The sequence below is a fragment of the Cyphomyrmex costatus genome, unplaced genomic scaffold (assembly GCF_001594065.2).
Source record: "Cyphomyrmex costatus isolate MS0001 unplaced genomic scaffold, Ccosl1.0 scaffold14, whole genome shotgun sequence".
NCBI lineage: Eukaryota > Metazoa > Arthropoda > Insecta > Hymenoptera > Formicidae > Cyphomyrmex > Cyphomyrmex costatus.
In genome coordinates, this window is record NW_017275390.1 from 1,118,675 (window position 1) to 1,135,238 (window position 16,564).

The 16,564-nt window shown below is 31.8% G+C and overlaps 1 protein-coding gene across 1 annotated transcript in view; it reads left to right on the plus strand.

The window, feature by feature from the left end:
• Window positions 1-1,262: 1,262 nt before the first annotated feature.
• Window positions 1,263-16,564, plus strand: part of CaMKII (Calcium/calmodulin-dependent protein kinase II) — an 82,021-nt gene continuing 66,719 nt past the window's right edge. Inside the window, exons 1-3 of the mRNA XM_018551333.1 lie at window positions 1,263-1,287; window positions 3,459-3,671; window positions 13,303-13,362. Coding sequence (XP_018406835.1) covers window positions 1,263-1,287; window positions 3,459-3,671; window positions 13,303-13,362 — 298 coding nt within the window. The remainder of the gene's footprint in view (window positions 1,288-3,458; window positions 3,672-13,302; window positions 13,363-16,564) is intronic.

Below are 16,564 nucleotides of genomic sequence, written 5' to 3' on the forward strand. Positions count from 1 at the left end.
AGGTTACTGCGATTATTTAAACACATCTGAAGCTAGCACAATCATAATGCCGATACATGTTATATTATTAAATTTATATCTTTGATCCTAAATATGTCTACATATTAAACGTTTTATATCACACATGTTAAAAATTGTAAATATCAAAATATTTATAAAATGTATGATAAAAAGTTGAGTGTTACACCATTTCATTGATGCTTGCAACATTCGACTAATGGGAAGCGATACATCATGTAATATTCAAATGTATCTGTGATCGTGACCGACATAATACAGGTGAAAGGGACGAGCAGCGCAAGAACAAGAGCGTGACGTTAAATAATCGTCGTGCTTCGGCGGTATAATCTCGTAAAGAGCACGTGAGCGGAAAAGCTACCCCGTTCTACGACGAAGGGGGTTGGGGAAAAGCGGCAGGGGGTTAGAGTGGCGGGGATTGGTGCACGCAGTAGCTGGTGGCACAATCTCCGGTAATGATTGGTAGTCATGGAAACGAGCCAAGCACCTACCTCGCCCTTTTTCCTCCGGGCAGACCGAGCGGCGTGATCGTCGCGGCGTGCGTCGCGACGCGAAGCGTCGTGTCGCGTCGCGTCACCTCACCTCGCCTCGCATCGCTGGTCTGCAATACGGCGCCGACGCCGGCAGGATCAGTATCGGCCTCGAGAGTCTCTGTACCCTGCAGCAAGGTTAATACTTTCGCCACGGAAAGAGACTCACGTGAAGTCTTTTATGTAAAATATTATCCTTGGCTGCGACAAATATTTGTGCTCTTCTCGAATTGTATTATTTAAAAAATATATATCTATTTATTAATTTTTTTATACTGAAAGACATTTCGTTATTAATTTACATATTATTTTAAAATGATTTATATTTCTATAATTTTGTTATAAATAGAATATAATTTACGATCTGTCGTAAGTACTTTCTGCCACGCTTTCTTCTGTCGTACTGATTATTTTATAAGAGTTGAATCTCTTAAAACTTTATGTGAAGATTTAGTAAGATAATAGCGTGGTATCAACGATAAGAAGACATAAAAGATTCTTGCAATCTCTTATGACTTGACTTTTATAATTCTTTCCGTATTGAAGCTAACATAATTTAGCGTTCTCGTTTGGATATAGAAAATTGGAGTTCACTTGACCTCAATTTCGAATGTTTAAGAAAGAGGCGATAATAATAATGTAACCGTTAATTATTTCTGACGACATACAGAGTTTCTTAATATTGTCAGCTGCACTGCACTTTTCTTTGGGACGATGGATCGCGATCGTGCTATTCAACGTAGGTTCGGTCTTACCGATTCAATGCAAAACCAATTATAGACGTACCGCTGATAATTTCTTACCGCTTTTATCTATATTAGAGAGAACAAATAACAACTGACAATTGCTTGTTGACGTCACGATGAACTGTAATTGTTTCTTTTTTGTCTTTACTTGTTTTCGTCTTTTGATTTCTTTTCAATTCACTCGTGAAAACGTACTTAATTCTTAATCGATAAGCTCGATTATCGAGGACTTTTTGAAGCAGGTAGACATTTATTTACAATGTTGCTCAATTCAACAATAGAAATGTAATTAAATTGATTTAATTTGAAAAAAAAACACAAGATATTAAAAGTCTCTATGCTAAGATGTAAGTTGCTCTTTAATGTAAAAAAGAAATTAAAGTACTATTTCAAATCGAGTCATCATCAGTGTATACAAATTTCGAACATTAATACAGTTAACGAGTATCATATCTTCCTAAATTATTTAAGTGAAATGGTATCAAATCCAACTTTAAACATGATTTCAAAAATCTAATTCTAATAATAGATGATACTTTTTTTTTATTTAACTTGATTTATATTTTTTTATATTTTCCATTGATTTTTCAAAGCTGAATTCTCTCTTTCCGCTTTAAAACGACAGTTGAAAAACGCCCTTCGAGCAATTTCCATGTCGTTTGAATGAAATCTTTTTTTCGCGGCGGCAACAAAATGCGTCGACGACCGTCGCGACGAGAGACAATAATAGAGTTTTGTATTAATTTCGTATCGATAAACGGAAGTCCCGTCGTTTGCGAAGAAACAACAATTTAGGTCTCTCGGCGAATGTTTGCTCGATGGATAAATCTGTAGTCGCTAATTTGTCACCTTAATTCACGATGTTACAGAACGCTCGGAGAAACTTTAGTAAACCAAAGTTTCCCCAGCGTCGTACACAACACGTTTTTCATGCATAGAAGAAAGAACGGCGCGAAGTGCGGGGGTGTAAGTGTGGGGTAAGATCGAGAAGATTTAGTTCTCGGATAACTAAGGGACGCCACGACTCTATAATGTGACTAAGGATTTCTGAGAATGGACTTTCCTCGCCTACAGGATTGCGAGCAGAATTGTTCCATTACAAACTCTGTTCTTTGTATGTACTTTGAAAATCCTGTTAATGAATACTTTTGACGTCACCGGCATGTAACCGCGATTGTTTTATTTTTAGCAACGCGAAGGTGTAAAGCGAATCATAGAATCTATTGATTTGACTAGGCTGTGACGTCATCATTTGGATCCTTTGAAAATTCAAGGATCGAATTAAATCGAGTAACTCGTACAACTTGAGTTCGAAGAATCTTCAGTGTTTTATCCTTTCGAAAAATTTGTTACCGTTTATCTTTCACTTTTCAATATAAAAATAAAAATATCATTTTTATATCATATTCGTAAGAAAAGTATCGGGCCTAGTATTAAATTTGTAAATATTTTCATCTCACAGTGGAAGTGGTGACAAAAGATATTTAAATAAATGTCTGATATAATAGTGTTGATATAACCGCGTTATATCAACACCGTTATATCAAACGTTGATTAAAAACAGATTTTACGATATTCCCACGCAGTATATATGTGATTTCGATGTGGAGCAATGGTTAATACAGCGTAATCTAATTCTTTATAATAAGAGTTTTACATTAGTTAGATCAGTAATTCAGCGGTTTCATTTATTTTAAAATATTTCACACATTAATGCTATTAAATATCATATAAATATCAATATTTGTCTTGCAAATATATAATTAATATCGATAATAGCGGGTAATAATTAATCAATTCATCCAATTATAAATATAGATTGTTGTTTAATGTATTAAATTTCCATAATGTTAGCATTTTATGAATTCCAAATCAGTTTTATTATAAAAATTAAAAAGAGTTAAGTTCGAAGCATATTTTTAAGAAATTTCGGTTAATATTCTCTCAATAATTATTATTAAATGCGTTTTATCAAAGTAGATATATGTATAGCTTAGATAAACATTTTGCAGTTATATTAACATATTCACGTAAAAACTCATAATTATCTACTTTAAACTTCTAGGCACTCGGATATTCTATTTTTGAATATTTCTACGGTTGGTAGTAGTTTCGATGTATGCAGTAAATTAGCGAGGACTTGTAACTCGTTTGTTATTCATAGTATTACGCTTTAATATTTCTACACTGTGCATCGTTACGGATATTTGTTTATGTTATCATCCTTCCGAATACCATTTACATTGCAACGTAATAATATATTTATTCTCTCGTGATTTCAGAGGTGCCTTCTCCGTGGTTCGACGATGTGTGCAAAAAAGCACCGGTCACGAGTTTGCTGCAAAAATTATAAACACCAAAAAACTCTCAAATAGAGGTAAGTGATCGTCACGTTTCAGACTTGAATCTGAAATACAATAAAATATTTTTCAAAAAAAAGAAAAAAAGAAAAAGTTATGCGCTCGTTTAGAATTACCGTTTCTCTCTCTCTCTCTCTCTCTCTCTCTCTCTCTCTTTACATGGTATAAATACGTACATATATGTAGTACAGATAGGTCGAAGACACAGAAAAGGAAGGTTCTTTTTCTCGAACGTTCTTTCCAACGTTCGAAACGTTTGAAACGTTTCCGAGGCAACAGCGTCCGTATCGTCATCGTAAATTTCCATTGCAAAAGAGCTGCTTTTGTGTCTTTATGCGGTCGTTTCTCTCGCATGGTTGCTCGATTGCAGAAAATATGCAACACACAGCAATATGCATATATATGTACATATAATACTTGGAACTGTTATCTTTTTATTATTTATCATATACCCCTTTGACATACGTCAATATCAAAATGTTGCAATTCTTCGTTACTTTGTTAATCGTTGTTGTTGTTTTTTTTACGCATATTGACAGCATAGAACATTCTAATGTGTTTGTATGTAAAATTTTATTTTAATCTTCTATTACTTTTTAAGTAGTAATGCTCTGTACGCTATAATGAGCTGTATGCTCATTTCTATTTATGTTTTTTTATGTAATTACTACAGTATTTCGAAACAAGAATAAGAACACAAAAATGTTTCTTTTTATTCCATCTTTTTATTTGTAATTTTTTAAATGATCTTTAAATATGCGATTCCGTTAAGATGTATGAACGGGTAAGGTGGTCAAAAACTTGCGTCATCAACTTGATCGAGTATAGCTATTTCCATTTTGTGTTTTTTTTTTGCGATTTCTTGTGATCGAGCATGGATTTATGATAAAAATTCGTACGACATGTCTAAAAGCAATAGTCATGCTACACGTCGCACCGTTGCGTTGTCACCCTGCCAGCGCATTCCTACACGGGACCAACGCAATTGCCAGTTTACCGTATAGCGAGATCGTTGGTCCGGAAAATTATACATATCAGCTCCTTTTGAAATTCAATCGTTTCTTCTACGCTTCTATACGTATCCGTAAGAAAGCAGTGCTTTCGAATGACGCGAGATGGAAAGGACAATTTCATTTCATTTCATTTATTGCAACAGCTGCAGCATAAAGTGAGACCGATTACATGATACGATATATATAATTGAGAGTTAGTCGAATTAAAATTCTTCATTTACAAATTAAATCATACATAAAGATTAGCGAATTAACGATTGAATACGCGAGTATCGACTTCCTTTTGTGTTTTCTTCTATAAGATAATTTTTTAAAAATTGATCTACTATATTGCGCGATATATGATATTCATGTTTCTATAAAAAAAATTATTGTCTTTACTATTCCTTTTTTTTACAAAACCAAACTTAACGTATATATTTACAAACACATGATTCGTAGATTGAGAACATAACCGTTCGAAATAATTACGCATAACAATCCTGTTCGTACGGTTAACATAGCATTGTTTTGATTACTCGATTGAACCATTTGACCCATGCAACGATGCGAACAATATCTAACACACTATTCTAATCCGAGTACAACGCAAATGTGGTCGCTATCGTTTCACATACACGTAAATGCATGCGGTTAACCATCGCGAAAGAAATTTCGTCGGAAGCATAATGTAATATTTATAGGTAGTTAAACAGTTGAATGACAATAACACATTAACTGCATATAATTGTGTTAATAGTATATAATATAGTATAATATATCTATATATATATACAGGGTGGGCCATTTTAATCTCCCCACCTGAATTTCTCGAAAACTAAATCCTGTAGACAAAAATGTTTCAAATAAAAATGGAACGGTATCGAGGGGGACACGTTTTAATCACGTTGTTTTTTTTCTAAGTGGAGGAGCTAAAAAGATATGAAGGTCACCTCCACTTTTTTAAATGGAATTATGTAATTTTTTTTAGATAACGTGATTTCTCTAATTATTTTGCATATAAAAGTATTAAGGTAGACATACCAAAAAACCAATAGTTTTCGACATATTTTACACTTCATTTTGATACATATTGACACAAAATGTTAAATAACTCGTAAACTGTTGACTTTTTGATTATCGTACCTTAATATTTTTGTGAACAGAATAATGAGATAAATCCAGTGGTATAAAAAAAACACATAGTTGCGTATTTAAAAAATTATCCATTTTGTATACATATTTTTTTTAAAGTAACTATGTGTTTTCTTTACACCATTTGATTTATCTCATTATTCTGTTCACAAAAGTATTAAGGTACGATAATCAAAAAGTCAACAGTTTACGAGTTATTTAACATTTTGTGTCAATATGTATCAAAATAAAGTGTAAAATATCTCGAAAACTATTGGTTTTTTGGTATCTCTACCTTAATACTTTTATATGCAAAATAATTAGAGGAATCACGTTATCTAAAAAAAATTACATAATTCCATTTAAAAAAGTGGAGGTGACCTTCATATCTTTTTAGCGCCTCCACTTAGAAAAAAAACAATGTGACTAAAATGTGTCCCCCTCGATACCGTTCCATTTTTATTTGAAACATTTTTGTCTACAGGATTTAGTTTTCGAGAAATTCAGGTGGGGAGATTAAAATAGCCCACCCTGTATATATATTTATTAATATTACCATACTTGTTAATATTACCATAAAATAGATCCGCAATAAAATAGACCATCAAATTTTAGCACAGTTTTTTTAACATCTTTCAGTGATAACAAAGAATCACAGTATTGAAATAAATAATACTTCAAATTAAAGCTTGTATGTCTCTTGACAACCAAGAAAATAAGAATTGAGTCATAAAAAATGTTTTACAATTTGATGGACGTCGTTTAAAGATGAACTTTGAAAAATAAAAAAAAAATGTTTTTTAAAACTATCATTGCACTCACACGGGAAGATCGATTGCCTGACAAAAATTTATGATTTTTTTAAATTCATTTATTTCTTAACGAATCCGTATTTTAAATATTTTTCTATATTTTTTCATAAAGTTACATCGTTTTGAAAATTACAAAACGGAGTTCTTTTTTTAAATCTCAATTCAGAAACGAATTATCGTAAGAAACTTTATTAAAAGGAATATTAATGTGTAAACTTTAAATATTAAATACGAAATATATATTAAATCTTAAATATTCAAACTTTTATATTTCTACGATAAGATAATGCGCAAAGAATATATGCTCTTTTAAAATGGAGAACGTTTACCGATAATAAACATGCATTATAGTTTAGACAAATGCAAAAATTGAACAATTAAGTAATCCTGAAAAAGTAATCTATTATATACAGAACATGCTTTTATCTCCAATTTCTTTTATAAAATATTATGCTATACAATAATTTTTTAAAGAGTTATTCAATTTTTTCTCAAAATTGAATAATTCACATTATCTTATTATTGGAAAAATAAGATTTTTTAAATTTAAAGTTTATTTTAATTTTCATTTCGATAACATTTTTTTACAATAACTTTTTCTGAGTTATAGATTTTATTTAAAAAAAAAAATCGTTTTATAACATTCTTTTATAACATATATACATATGTATGTATATAATTTTTTGGTTTGCATTTGTTTGTAAAATGCTTATATGCGGAAATAGTCCTGATCATATGTCTATTTTTTATTTTGATGATTTCACGATGAAAACGTAACTCTCTCAATACATGTAGCATAGTAACGATATATCGCTCTCACTCAGTGGATTCTTCTGGGCTGCCTCGTTTGATCAAGATTCAATTCCTATGCATTAAGAGAGAGAATATCGTAAAGAAAAGTCGCGTCTCATCTTCGTCGTGCCGAACGACTCGCGAGCACTCGGAATTGCATAATTTCCTCCCGCGATGCTGGCGCACTCGTTTCCGTCCTTCGCTTCCTTTCTCCCCCCCCCCTACGAGATAAATCTATCTTTGGCATCGCCGAGCCGAGCCGAGCCGAGGCGTGGTAAAAAGGTAAAAAGGTGTCAGGGTAAAAGAGTAAATCCTCCCTCTATTCCTTTTGTCCTTCTGCCGCTCTTCTCACCTGCATCTTTCTCTGTTTTATCATCTCTTCCTTTTCCCCCTCCCCGTCTCTCTTTCTATATCTCTCTTCGTCTACCTCCTCACCCTGTCCTTGTTCTTTCCTCTCGGACAAGAATCGTTCGCTCGTGCGAATCAGCTCAGACTACGACCTTGCTCCAGTAACCTCTTGACCTAACGGAGGCCGCCGCGGTCTCCGCAATATGGCGTACACGCTCTGCGCAACGAATAAAGCTCTCGTATCCTGGAAAGGAGAGGGAAGCGAATAGCGAGCTACAGGATCCAATCGTTGCGATGGAGTAGGAGGAATAGGAATTCCTCGATTTCCACGAATCGACTCCCGCTTGACTGTCATTTCCCATCATTTCCGATTCCGAGACACTGCGACCGAGTATGACACGTAACGACACGGTGCATTTTGTATTCTCTGACATGATCTGAGGGATCGAAGTCTTTCCATTTCTTTCGTGACGCATGTTGAAACGCACGTGCGATTGTTCTTTGCACACGCTACGAAATTATTCAGATATAATCCCGCGGAGACGAACAAGATTGATTCATTCGTTCGTTTATTAAGCGCTTTGTCCTCGCAACGAACGAAACCAATCAGTATAACTGAATTAATTGGCATGTATGTGCAGTGGATTCACGCACACGCGATCAAACATAAAGAAATGACGGATGATAAAAAATGCACTGCAATAATGATTTGCAATAAATTGCTCGACTATAGCGAACTGTTTATTTTATGACATTATTTTATAATGTAATTACATACTTATTGTTGTGTTAATTTAGCTTTTCATTTAATTATGGATATGTTTAATTTGTTTTTACTTTTGTTTACGTTAAATATAATAATAATAATAATTTTTTTTTAATAATTTCTCCAAGAATGACAGTCTCAGATTAACCATTTATTTTATAATGTATACATTTAATTGAAATATGTTTTGATAAAAAATAGAAACCGTGTCATAGATCATTTATGTGAAAAATTAATAAAAAGGCATACAGAGAGAATGTAACGTAATATATAATACATATAGTTGAATAGTTCTAAACTATCTAACAATAAGAGTTAGGCTAATATATATATATAATTTGTATTTATATCCGAATTAGATGCATTACGAATTGCTCGAGTATTTTTATTCAGAAGCAGAACAGCTAAATTGAACGAAATTTTTTTTATCGCCTGAAAATTATAATATTATATGGGACATATTTATTTGAGACTCATTTGAGCGGCTGAATTTCCGCCTCTTTTGGCGCGACGAATAATTAATCGAGCGATATGGGGTTGGGATTTCATTGGTGTCGCATCGCGATCATTTGAATTTCTAATTTGCGGTTTTGGTCCACAAAGAGAATCACGAGGAGGACTAAAGTCATGTTTCTTGACGTGCGCGCGCTAATACCCGCGTTTTCTTGTCTTTTCCTAATCTTTATCTTTATTTGTCTTTCACTAGAAATGTTCGACTCCACTTGATTAAGTTTTAATTATTTTTGTAGTTTATATTTACAGAGGAATGTCATATTATTTTGTTTTTAGGTAATATTTCTTAAACAAGAGCTAAAAGTAAATTTTTTTTAGAAATAAATAGTAAATACAAACTAGAAAGTCTTCGAACAGATAATAATAATTTTTATAATACTGCAATTTTGCAATAATTACCTTTTATAAGTAAGATAATTGTTTTACAATACAAGCCCCAAAAACTGACACAGTTACGCAGCAATACCAGATATTTTTGTTCTTTTTCTTTTAGAGAAGTCATCTGTACATAGTTGGAAAAAATGTGTTGAATTTAACATAAACCGCAAACGGTCTACTCAAAATTGTCGGGTTAATTTAATACTAGAATCTAGATGAACATGTTAAAAGGTTACAAAAATATTATGTAAGAGAATAAATACAAAAAAGATAATATCGAAACAGTTAGTAAATAAATCGTGGGAAGGATATTTTTTTTCAGAAAATAAATATTTATAATATGATAATTAACACGTATTTTATTCATTTGTCTTAGAATTTACGTTTTAAAACACATTATTTTTATGTTACTTGTCCATTCACTCATAAATTGTGTCATTTTGACACTAAGAAACGTTGAGTATCAATTTCACACAAAATCTTTAAATAACACGATCACATTTTTTTTACTATGTACAAAATTGTTGACGTATCTTAATATATAAGTAACGAAAATATGAAAAAGCTTCTATTCTTTGTTTGTCAATAGGAAAGCTATTTTTCTTACGGACTTTATAAGGAGGGGATGTTATATTCATTGCTGTCCGGAAAAATCATGAGGAAAAAATGCATCATTATCCCTGCATTACAGCCTTATCACGCACGATAGATCAAGGGTGCCTCGTACTTTCTCTGCACCGACTTGCGTAAGCTAGCGCGACTAATGGTGGTTTTTATAATTGACGCTCTCGTGACATTCGTGCTCTATTGGCTGGGAAGCGTTACATCGGGTGGATGCTTCCTAAGAATCGGCCTTGCGACAGAAACGATCAACCTTTCGTTAGGAGATGCTCTAAGGACGCGTACCGATATTCGTCTTTCCGACAGCACCTTTGTGAAACGTATGATTGCCGGAAAAGCAAAACTGATTGCGTGGAAATGCGATTTTTCTTCACCAGCATTCATGTAATTCACAATCACGAGATATTAATTTTCTTAAGTTCCCTTACAATAAATATCGATTGTGAAAATAATAATCAACAATTATACTTGTATATTAGTAACGATTTTATTTTGTGATTAATCGTTTGTATTCTTCGAACTTCCAATTAATTAGCTTTATTAAAATATATACATAAGAAAAATTCACACATGATAACTTTTTATACGCTGGCTGATTTGCATAGCATATAGATTTTTGCTTGGTCGCTTATTGTCAGTATGCATAATTTCTTATGAAAGATACATACACACTTGAGGATAGACTGCTGTCTATAATGAGATAAAAATAAAAAAATATATATTTTTCTAACGAGCCCGTTTACCATGTAACCTGTTGGAAATGATTCGCTCGAATAGCACGCGTACATGTACACGCGCGTACCTATATGTGTTGTGCGCTATCTTTCTCTCTCTCTTTTCTCTCTCTCTCTCTCTCTCTCTCTCTCTCTCTCTCACTGTTATTTTATCGCTTTTTATAGGTATAATGTTTTTTTTATAGATCATGTTAATTATTGGTTGGAGGTGAAGGTGATCACAAGAGCTGTTATCGATTAGTGGACTACCATCCAACTGATAAATAATCTGTGAAATGAAGATAGACTTATATACTTCTCATTCATTTAATTGGGATGATTCTTTACATTTGATTGCAATTGAAATCAATGCTCTGTCGATATAGTTAATAAGCGTGCTTGCGTAAATATGTTCGTATATGAAATACGAGATAGTTTGCGAGTTATGCAAAAGGTCACGTTATAGTTTACGTAAAGCTTTTTCTTATGCAATTGGATTTTTTTACGTAAGATGCGGTGATTTGGCATGCAGCTGAAAATATTGCGATTTTTGAGGAAGTTAAGAAAGAAAGAAAAGTAGGCGGGAGGAAAGATTATTGTAAAAAGATTGTAAAAAGCATTTCGCGTAGCTCGACTTTATCTATGCTGAATATAATTGAAAATTATACGACACTTATTTAACAAAAAGTCTAAAGAGGACAAAATAAAAATTGAAATTTCAATAGCGATAACGTGCTAGTAAATGAGATAATCCTCGAATATTTCATCGCGCGACTTGCCTATCTGCGTGTAATTGAGTTCCAACTTGTACCTACAACATCGAATGCGACGTTACGTGCATTATTGTACTCAACTGTGAAATGCTACTGAAATTTGTCAATCAATTTACGTATTTTATTATGAATGCAATTTTACTGTGACTTCTATGTTTTCTAAGAACAATTGCCTATAGTTATAATATTTATCATTATCTCGAGCTTGAGATAATATTTATATTTAGGTATTAAATATTTCCTTAGTCGCACATAAACATAGAATTGAATATAAACTTTGCTATTTTCTCTTTCTTCTTTCGGTCTTGTTAGTTTATTGATTTTTTAAATATTTCTAGTGATGTTTACTTATTAATTTATTAAAGTATTGATGATTTGATTATATTCTTATGTAGGAATTATATATCATGCTAAAGTAATATGAAACAAAAATTATTAATTTACTCCAAAACACATTGGATCACATAAAAGGTTTATCGTATATATTATATACTGCCCGACACGCAATGCAATTAATACGTTCACTGCCAGTCACTGAAAAAGCTTATTAGTTGGACAAATCTTATGAAAAAAATTACATATAAAATAGCAACAGAAATGTCCATGCATCGTACTTCTTGCAAATGTACGATCGATTTATTAAAAGCCTAACGTGCGTGTGTGTTGTCGTAGGACCATAAAGTCTCATTGTCAGTAGTGTTGGTGTTAATTTCCGCTTAATATATCAGCAAAAAAGAAAAATTAAACATTTATTCAGACGATATTTTTAAGCGGGTGCGTGCGTTCTCTACAGTTTTTCTTCGTCGATGATTATCTTCCACGTAGCTAGTGAAACTCTTTAGCATATTGCGAGCGGAAAATTTAACTCTGTCAAGTAACCTACTTTCTCATAGGAATGCAAAAAACGAAAAGCTTTCAAGTGTTTGTCTGCTAATTTGCGTGCTGTTGTGTATAATCGTACTACTCGTATGATTTATGCACTTGTTATTTTTGTCACTTCAAATACTCGTCTTTCGATGTTTGTTAAGCCATTAGAGAGCATGAGCTATCACCGAAGAACAGATTAACGATTGTAATTTACGATCAGCATTTATATACATATATTTACTTAGGAAAGTAAATTTAAGGATACTGTTATACACATATATGAATATAAGAAGTAAATTTTTTTTATTGTACGTGAATTTAGGAACGATCTATATTTGACTTTTTAATTATTAATAATCCTATATATGTACAATATTATACTTTTACAAAAGTTATATATAACATAAATTTTTTGAATCAGAAAATATACGAGTTAATCGAGAAATATACTTGATCATCTATCATTATATAATTTTGTTGTTGTTCCGATATTCATTACATCAAGACGTGCCATTTTGAGCTATTTTAATCAAATGACCATCAAATATTACACAGGGAATCGATTTCGCAGTGTACGTAAGAAAGTAACGGGAAATGATCCTCAAAATGAGTCTATCGTCGATAAATGTAATTTTCTTGTGCCTCTTAGTGAATTAGCTCTGGGAGAACTCGTTGAGAAACCTTATTACGAAATTCGATTCCGTCACGATGACCGGCGATCGAACGTTTCAGTCAAATCCGCGCAATTAACATTACGTTGCACGAACTTACATCCGAATATTTTTATAATTTCATACAAAAATGTAATTAATTGCGACAATGAGGGAAAACAGCAATCTAAATTACGGCACTATCTAAATTACGTTATTTAAATTATTTTTATTAATTCTCTTAAATTCATTATGTATACACATTTAAACAAATGTTCTCTTATTACAGATTTCCAAAAACTCGAGCGTGAGGCGCGGATATGTAGAAAACTACAACATCCAAATATTGGTAAGTCAGTTTTATTTTTACACCAATTTTATCACGATATCTATATTAAAGACGACAAAAAGCTATAACTGTTCCATCGCCGCATATTAATTTTACACTATTCTCAAATATAAGTTATTAGAAGATAATTAAATTGAATTACTAATCGATATTGATGGCGAGTCTTGGAACTTAATCTGAGTAGGCGTTCTAAAGTGAAATGATGAATAATCTGCACGTGACACGATCGTGGTATAAGTACGTGGCCGGCATCGCGAGTAGATATCGCCCACTTTAATCAGACGTGCATTCTCTGCATTGCTTATCTCCGATAATAAATTACTATGATCGCGTAAAAATTAAGTATTTTCATCGCGAAAGAGCATTTAATAAAATATTATGAATTGATTGAAACAATCACAATACTAACTTTATTTTAAATTTTATTTAAAAATATATTTAAATTGTATTATTAAAATTTTGTGGCATTTTCTATGAATTGTTTGCCGTGTTTCTCAGGCGAAATATATCATTGAATTTCTGTTGCAATTTTTTAATACAGTTTTTTGTAACAATTATATTGTATCGGTGCCGATAAATATCACGGAAATCGAATATAAGCGACACGCAATATTGGAATTCAATAAAGTAAAAGGGAGAAATGCATAAGCGAAACGACGAATGAAGGATGACTTCGGTTTTTTTTACATTTCAATACCTCTGATGTTCTTCAGTTTTGGTCATCATTACCTATATGTTTCGGTCATCATTTGTATCACTGGGTATTATATGTTTCTTATGATATTGGTAACATTAGGAAAAATCTTCCTTCTGAGAGATTGTAATATTCCATTATGTTTATTTTATTATCTTGAAGAAAAAGAAATATTAAAAAAATGTATACATGTATAAATATTACAAAAAATATTGCAAGTACCATTTTTTAATGAATGTCAATTTTATAATTTAAAGGAGAGAAAAGTATATACATGTATGGTGTGTGTGTGTGTGTACACACACACACACACACACTCACACATATGTATACTTTTCTCTTCTTTATACCATATATTATTTCTCCTTTTTATAAAAGTATTATTTAATAGAATAATAGTTTTAATTAAATATTTATGTGCAATTAAAATTTAAATGAAACTGATTTTTCAGTTGATGATTGATTCTTCATAAAGAACGAAACATGTTGGCGCGTGAAACTATTGTGACAGTTTTCTCAAGCAAATATTTGTTTTATTCTTATTCTAATATGCGAAATTTGCGTGCTGTCTTTTTCCGAGCCTTTGCAGACGTGTGTTATGTACTTGTATATAAATGAATCGTTGATCGATCGATACTTTCCGAGAGAACAGAAAATATTCATGCCGTGGCTGGTGGAATAAATATGGAGAGGGCGGTCAGATTACGTTTGGGATTATGGGATCTGCATGCATACTCTCAGCTGTTAAGACATAGAAGCTTGTTAACCATCTCTTAGTAGACTCTAATTTCCCGACTAACTTGACCGACATTTTTGACAAAAAAGTGCAAGAATTTCTGATAATCTCTTTTTTTACTTTTTTGGACGCGTATGCGATATCTACATTGTTTTCCATTATAAAGGTATGATTAATGTAAAGAAAATTATCAATAATATAATAACGTTTAACTTGTAAATGTCGTATCAGTTTTATAAATATTGTTTTTGCAAATTTTGCACAGAATTTGAACACTTTTTTATATTTAATTTGATAACATAATCTTAATTAAATTATACTTGATACACGCACGCATGCGCGTACACGCATCTATCAAAATGGCATATTGCTAAACATTTGTCAAAAATAATAAATCAATATAAAATAAATTAAGCCTAATTTCAAACCTTAATAAATTAATTGATTAGTGATAATTGAAAAGGCTAAACACATTTAATTTATTTATTATGTAAATGTAAGTCACGATTTTATTTTATTAGACAATTGTCGATTTGGAAAAATATTTAGGTTTTATGTTTTTAATTAGATTTCGCTTGTTTTTTGCAATGCAAAGTATAAAGAAAAAACAGTCTAAATCGAGCGGTAATAAGATTTTTTAATTAATAAATTTACAATATTATTTAAAGTATAAAAATATAATATCGAACGTTTCGGAACTCACAGGTCCTTCTTCAGATTTATAAAGATGTTTCGACGAGATAAACGCATAATTTTACGGTCAAAGCGACATGATGTGGTATTGTGCTGGTATGACAATTTGTTTGAAGAGAAATGATTCTCCTGTTTTTGTGTGAATGAGGAAATTGTGTCTAAATTGAGAAGTTCATTGTCGTCAATATAATATAAAGTAGTCAAAAGATAAGATAAAATGAGTCGTTTAAGTCAATTAATTATATTTATTTGGCAATTGAAATTGAATTTCTTACTTACAAAATGTATGAAAACAGGAGCATCATTACTTGTTCGTTTGATTCTGATCGCAAATGTTACAATGCCACAATGGTGACAGACGAATTCTTAAGGCATCGGAAACTATATTTATTTGTTTGACACTTTTTTAAATAGATAATTGTAAGGGGTATGTTAAGTTAGCACCCCAACTATAGTACTCAGGAGTTCTGATTAGAGTTCCCTATAGTTAATAACAAGAGTTCCGCTCAATAAACATTTTTTTTACATTTTTTAAAAATGGGGTGCTAACTTTTTATCGAATTTCGAGGTGAAATAGTTATGAGTGGCTTAATAGCTTCAATTTGCGATTGCCTAGAGTTCCTGATATGTAAAAAAAATTTTCGAATAAAAAAAAAAAAAATTAAAAATTTTTGAAAAATTAATTTTTAGATACAATAGTTCTGATGATAATTCCTGCTTCTTTTTGACGATACGAAGAGTTCTCTATGATTTTTAATGACATATGCGCTTAATAATCATTTTTTAATAATTTTTTAAAAATGGAGTGCTAACTTTTTAACGAAATTCAAGGTCGCATAGTTATGATCAGCTTAACAGAAGTATTTTGTGAATGCCTAGAGTTCTTGATACATAAAAAACATTTTTGAAGAATAATAAAGTTTAAACAAAATAGTAGAAATCTTTGAAAATTTTTTTGAGAGTACCGAGTAGTTCTGAGTAGCGTTTCTTATAGTTCTCGACGAGTTCTATCGAAAACTGTAAGGTGAAAAAACGATTGGACCAACGGTTTGGAAGATACAGCGACATTTGTCAGAAGA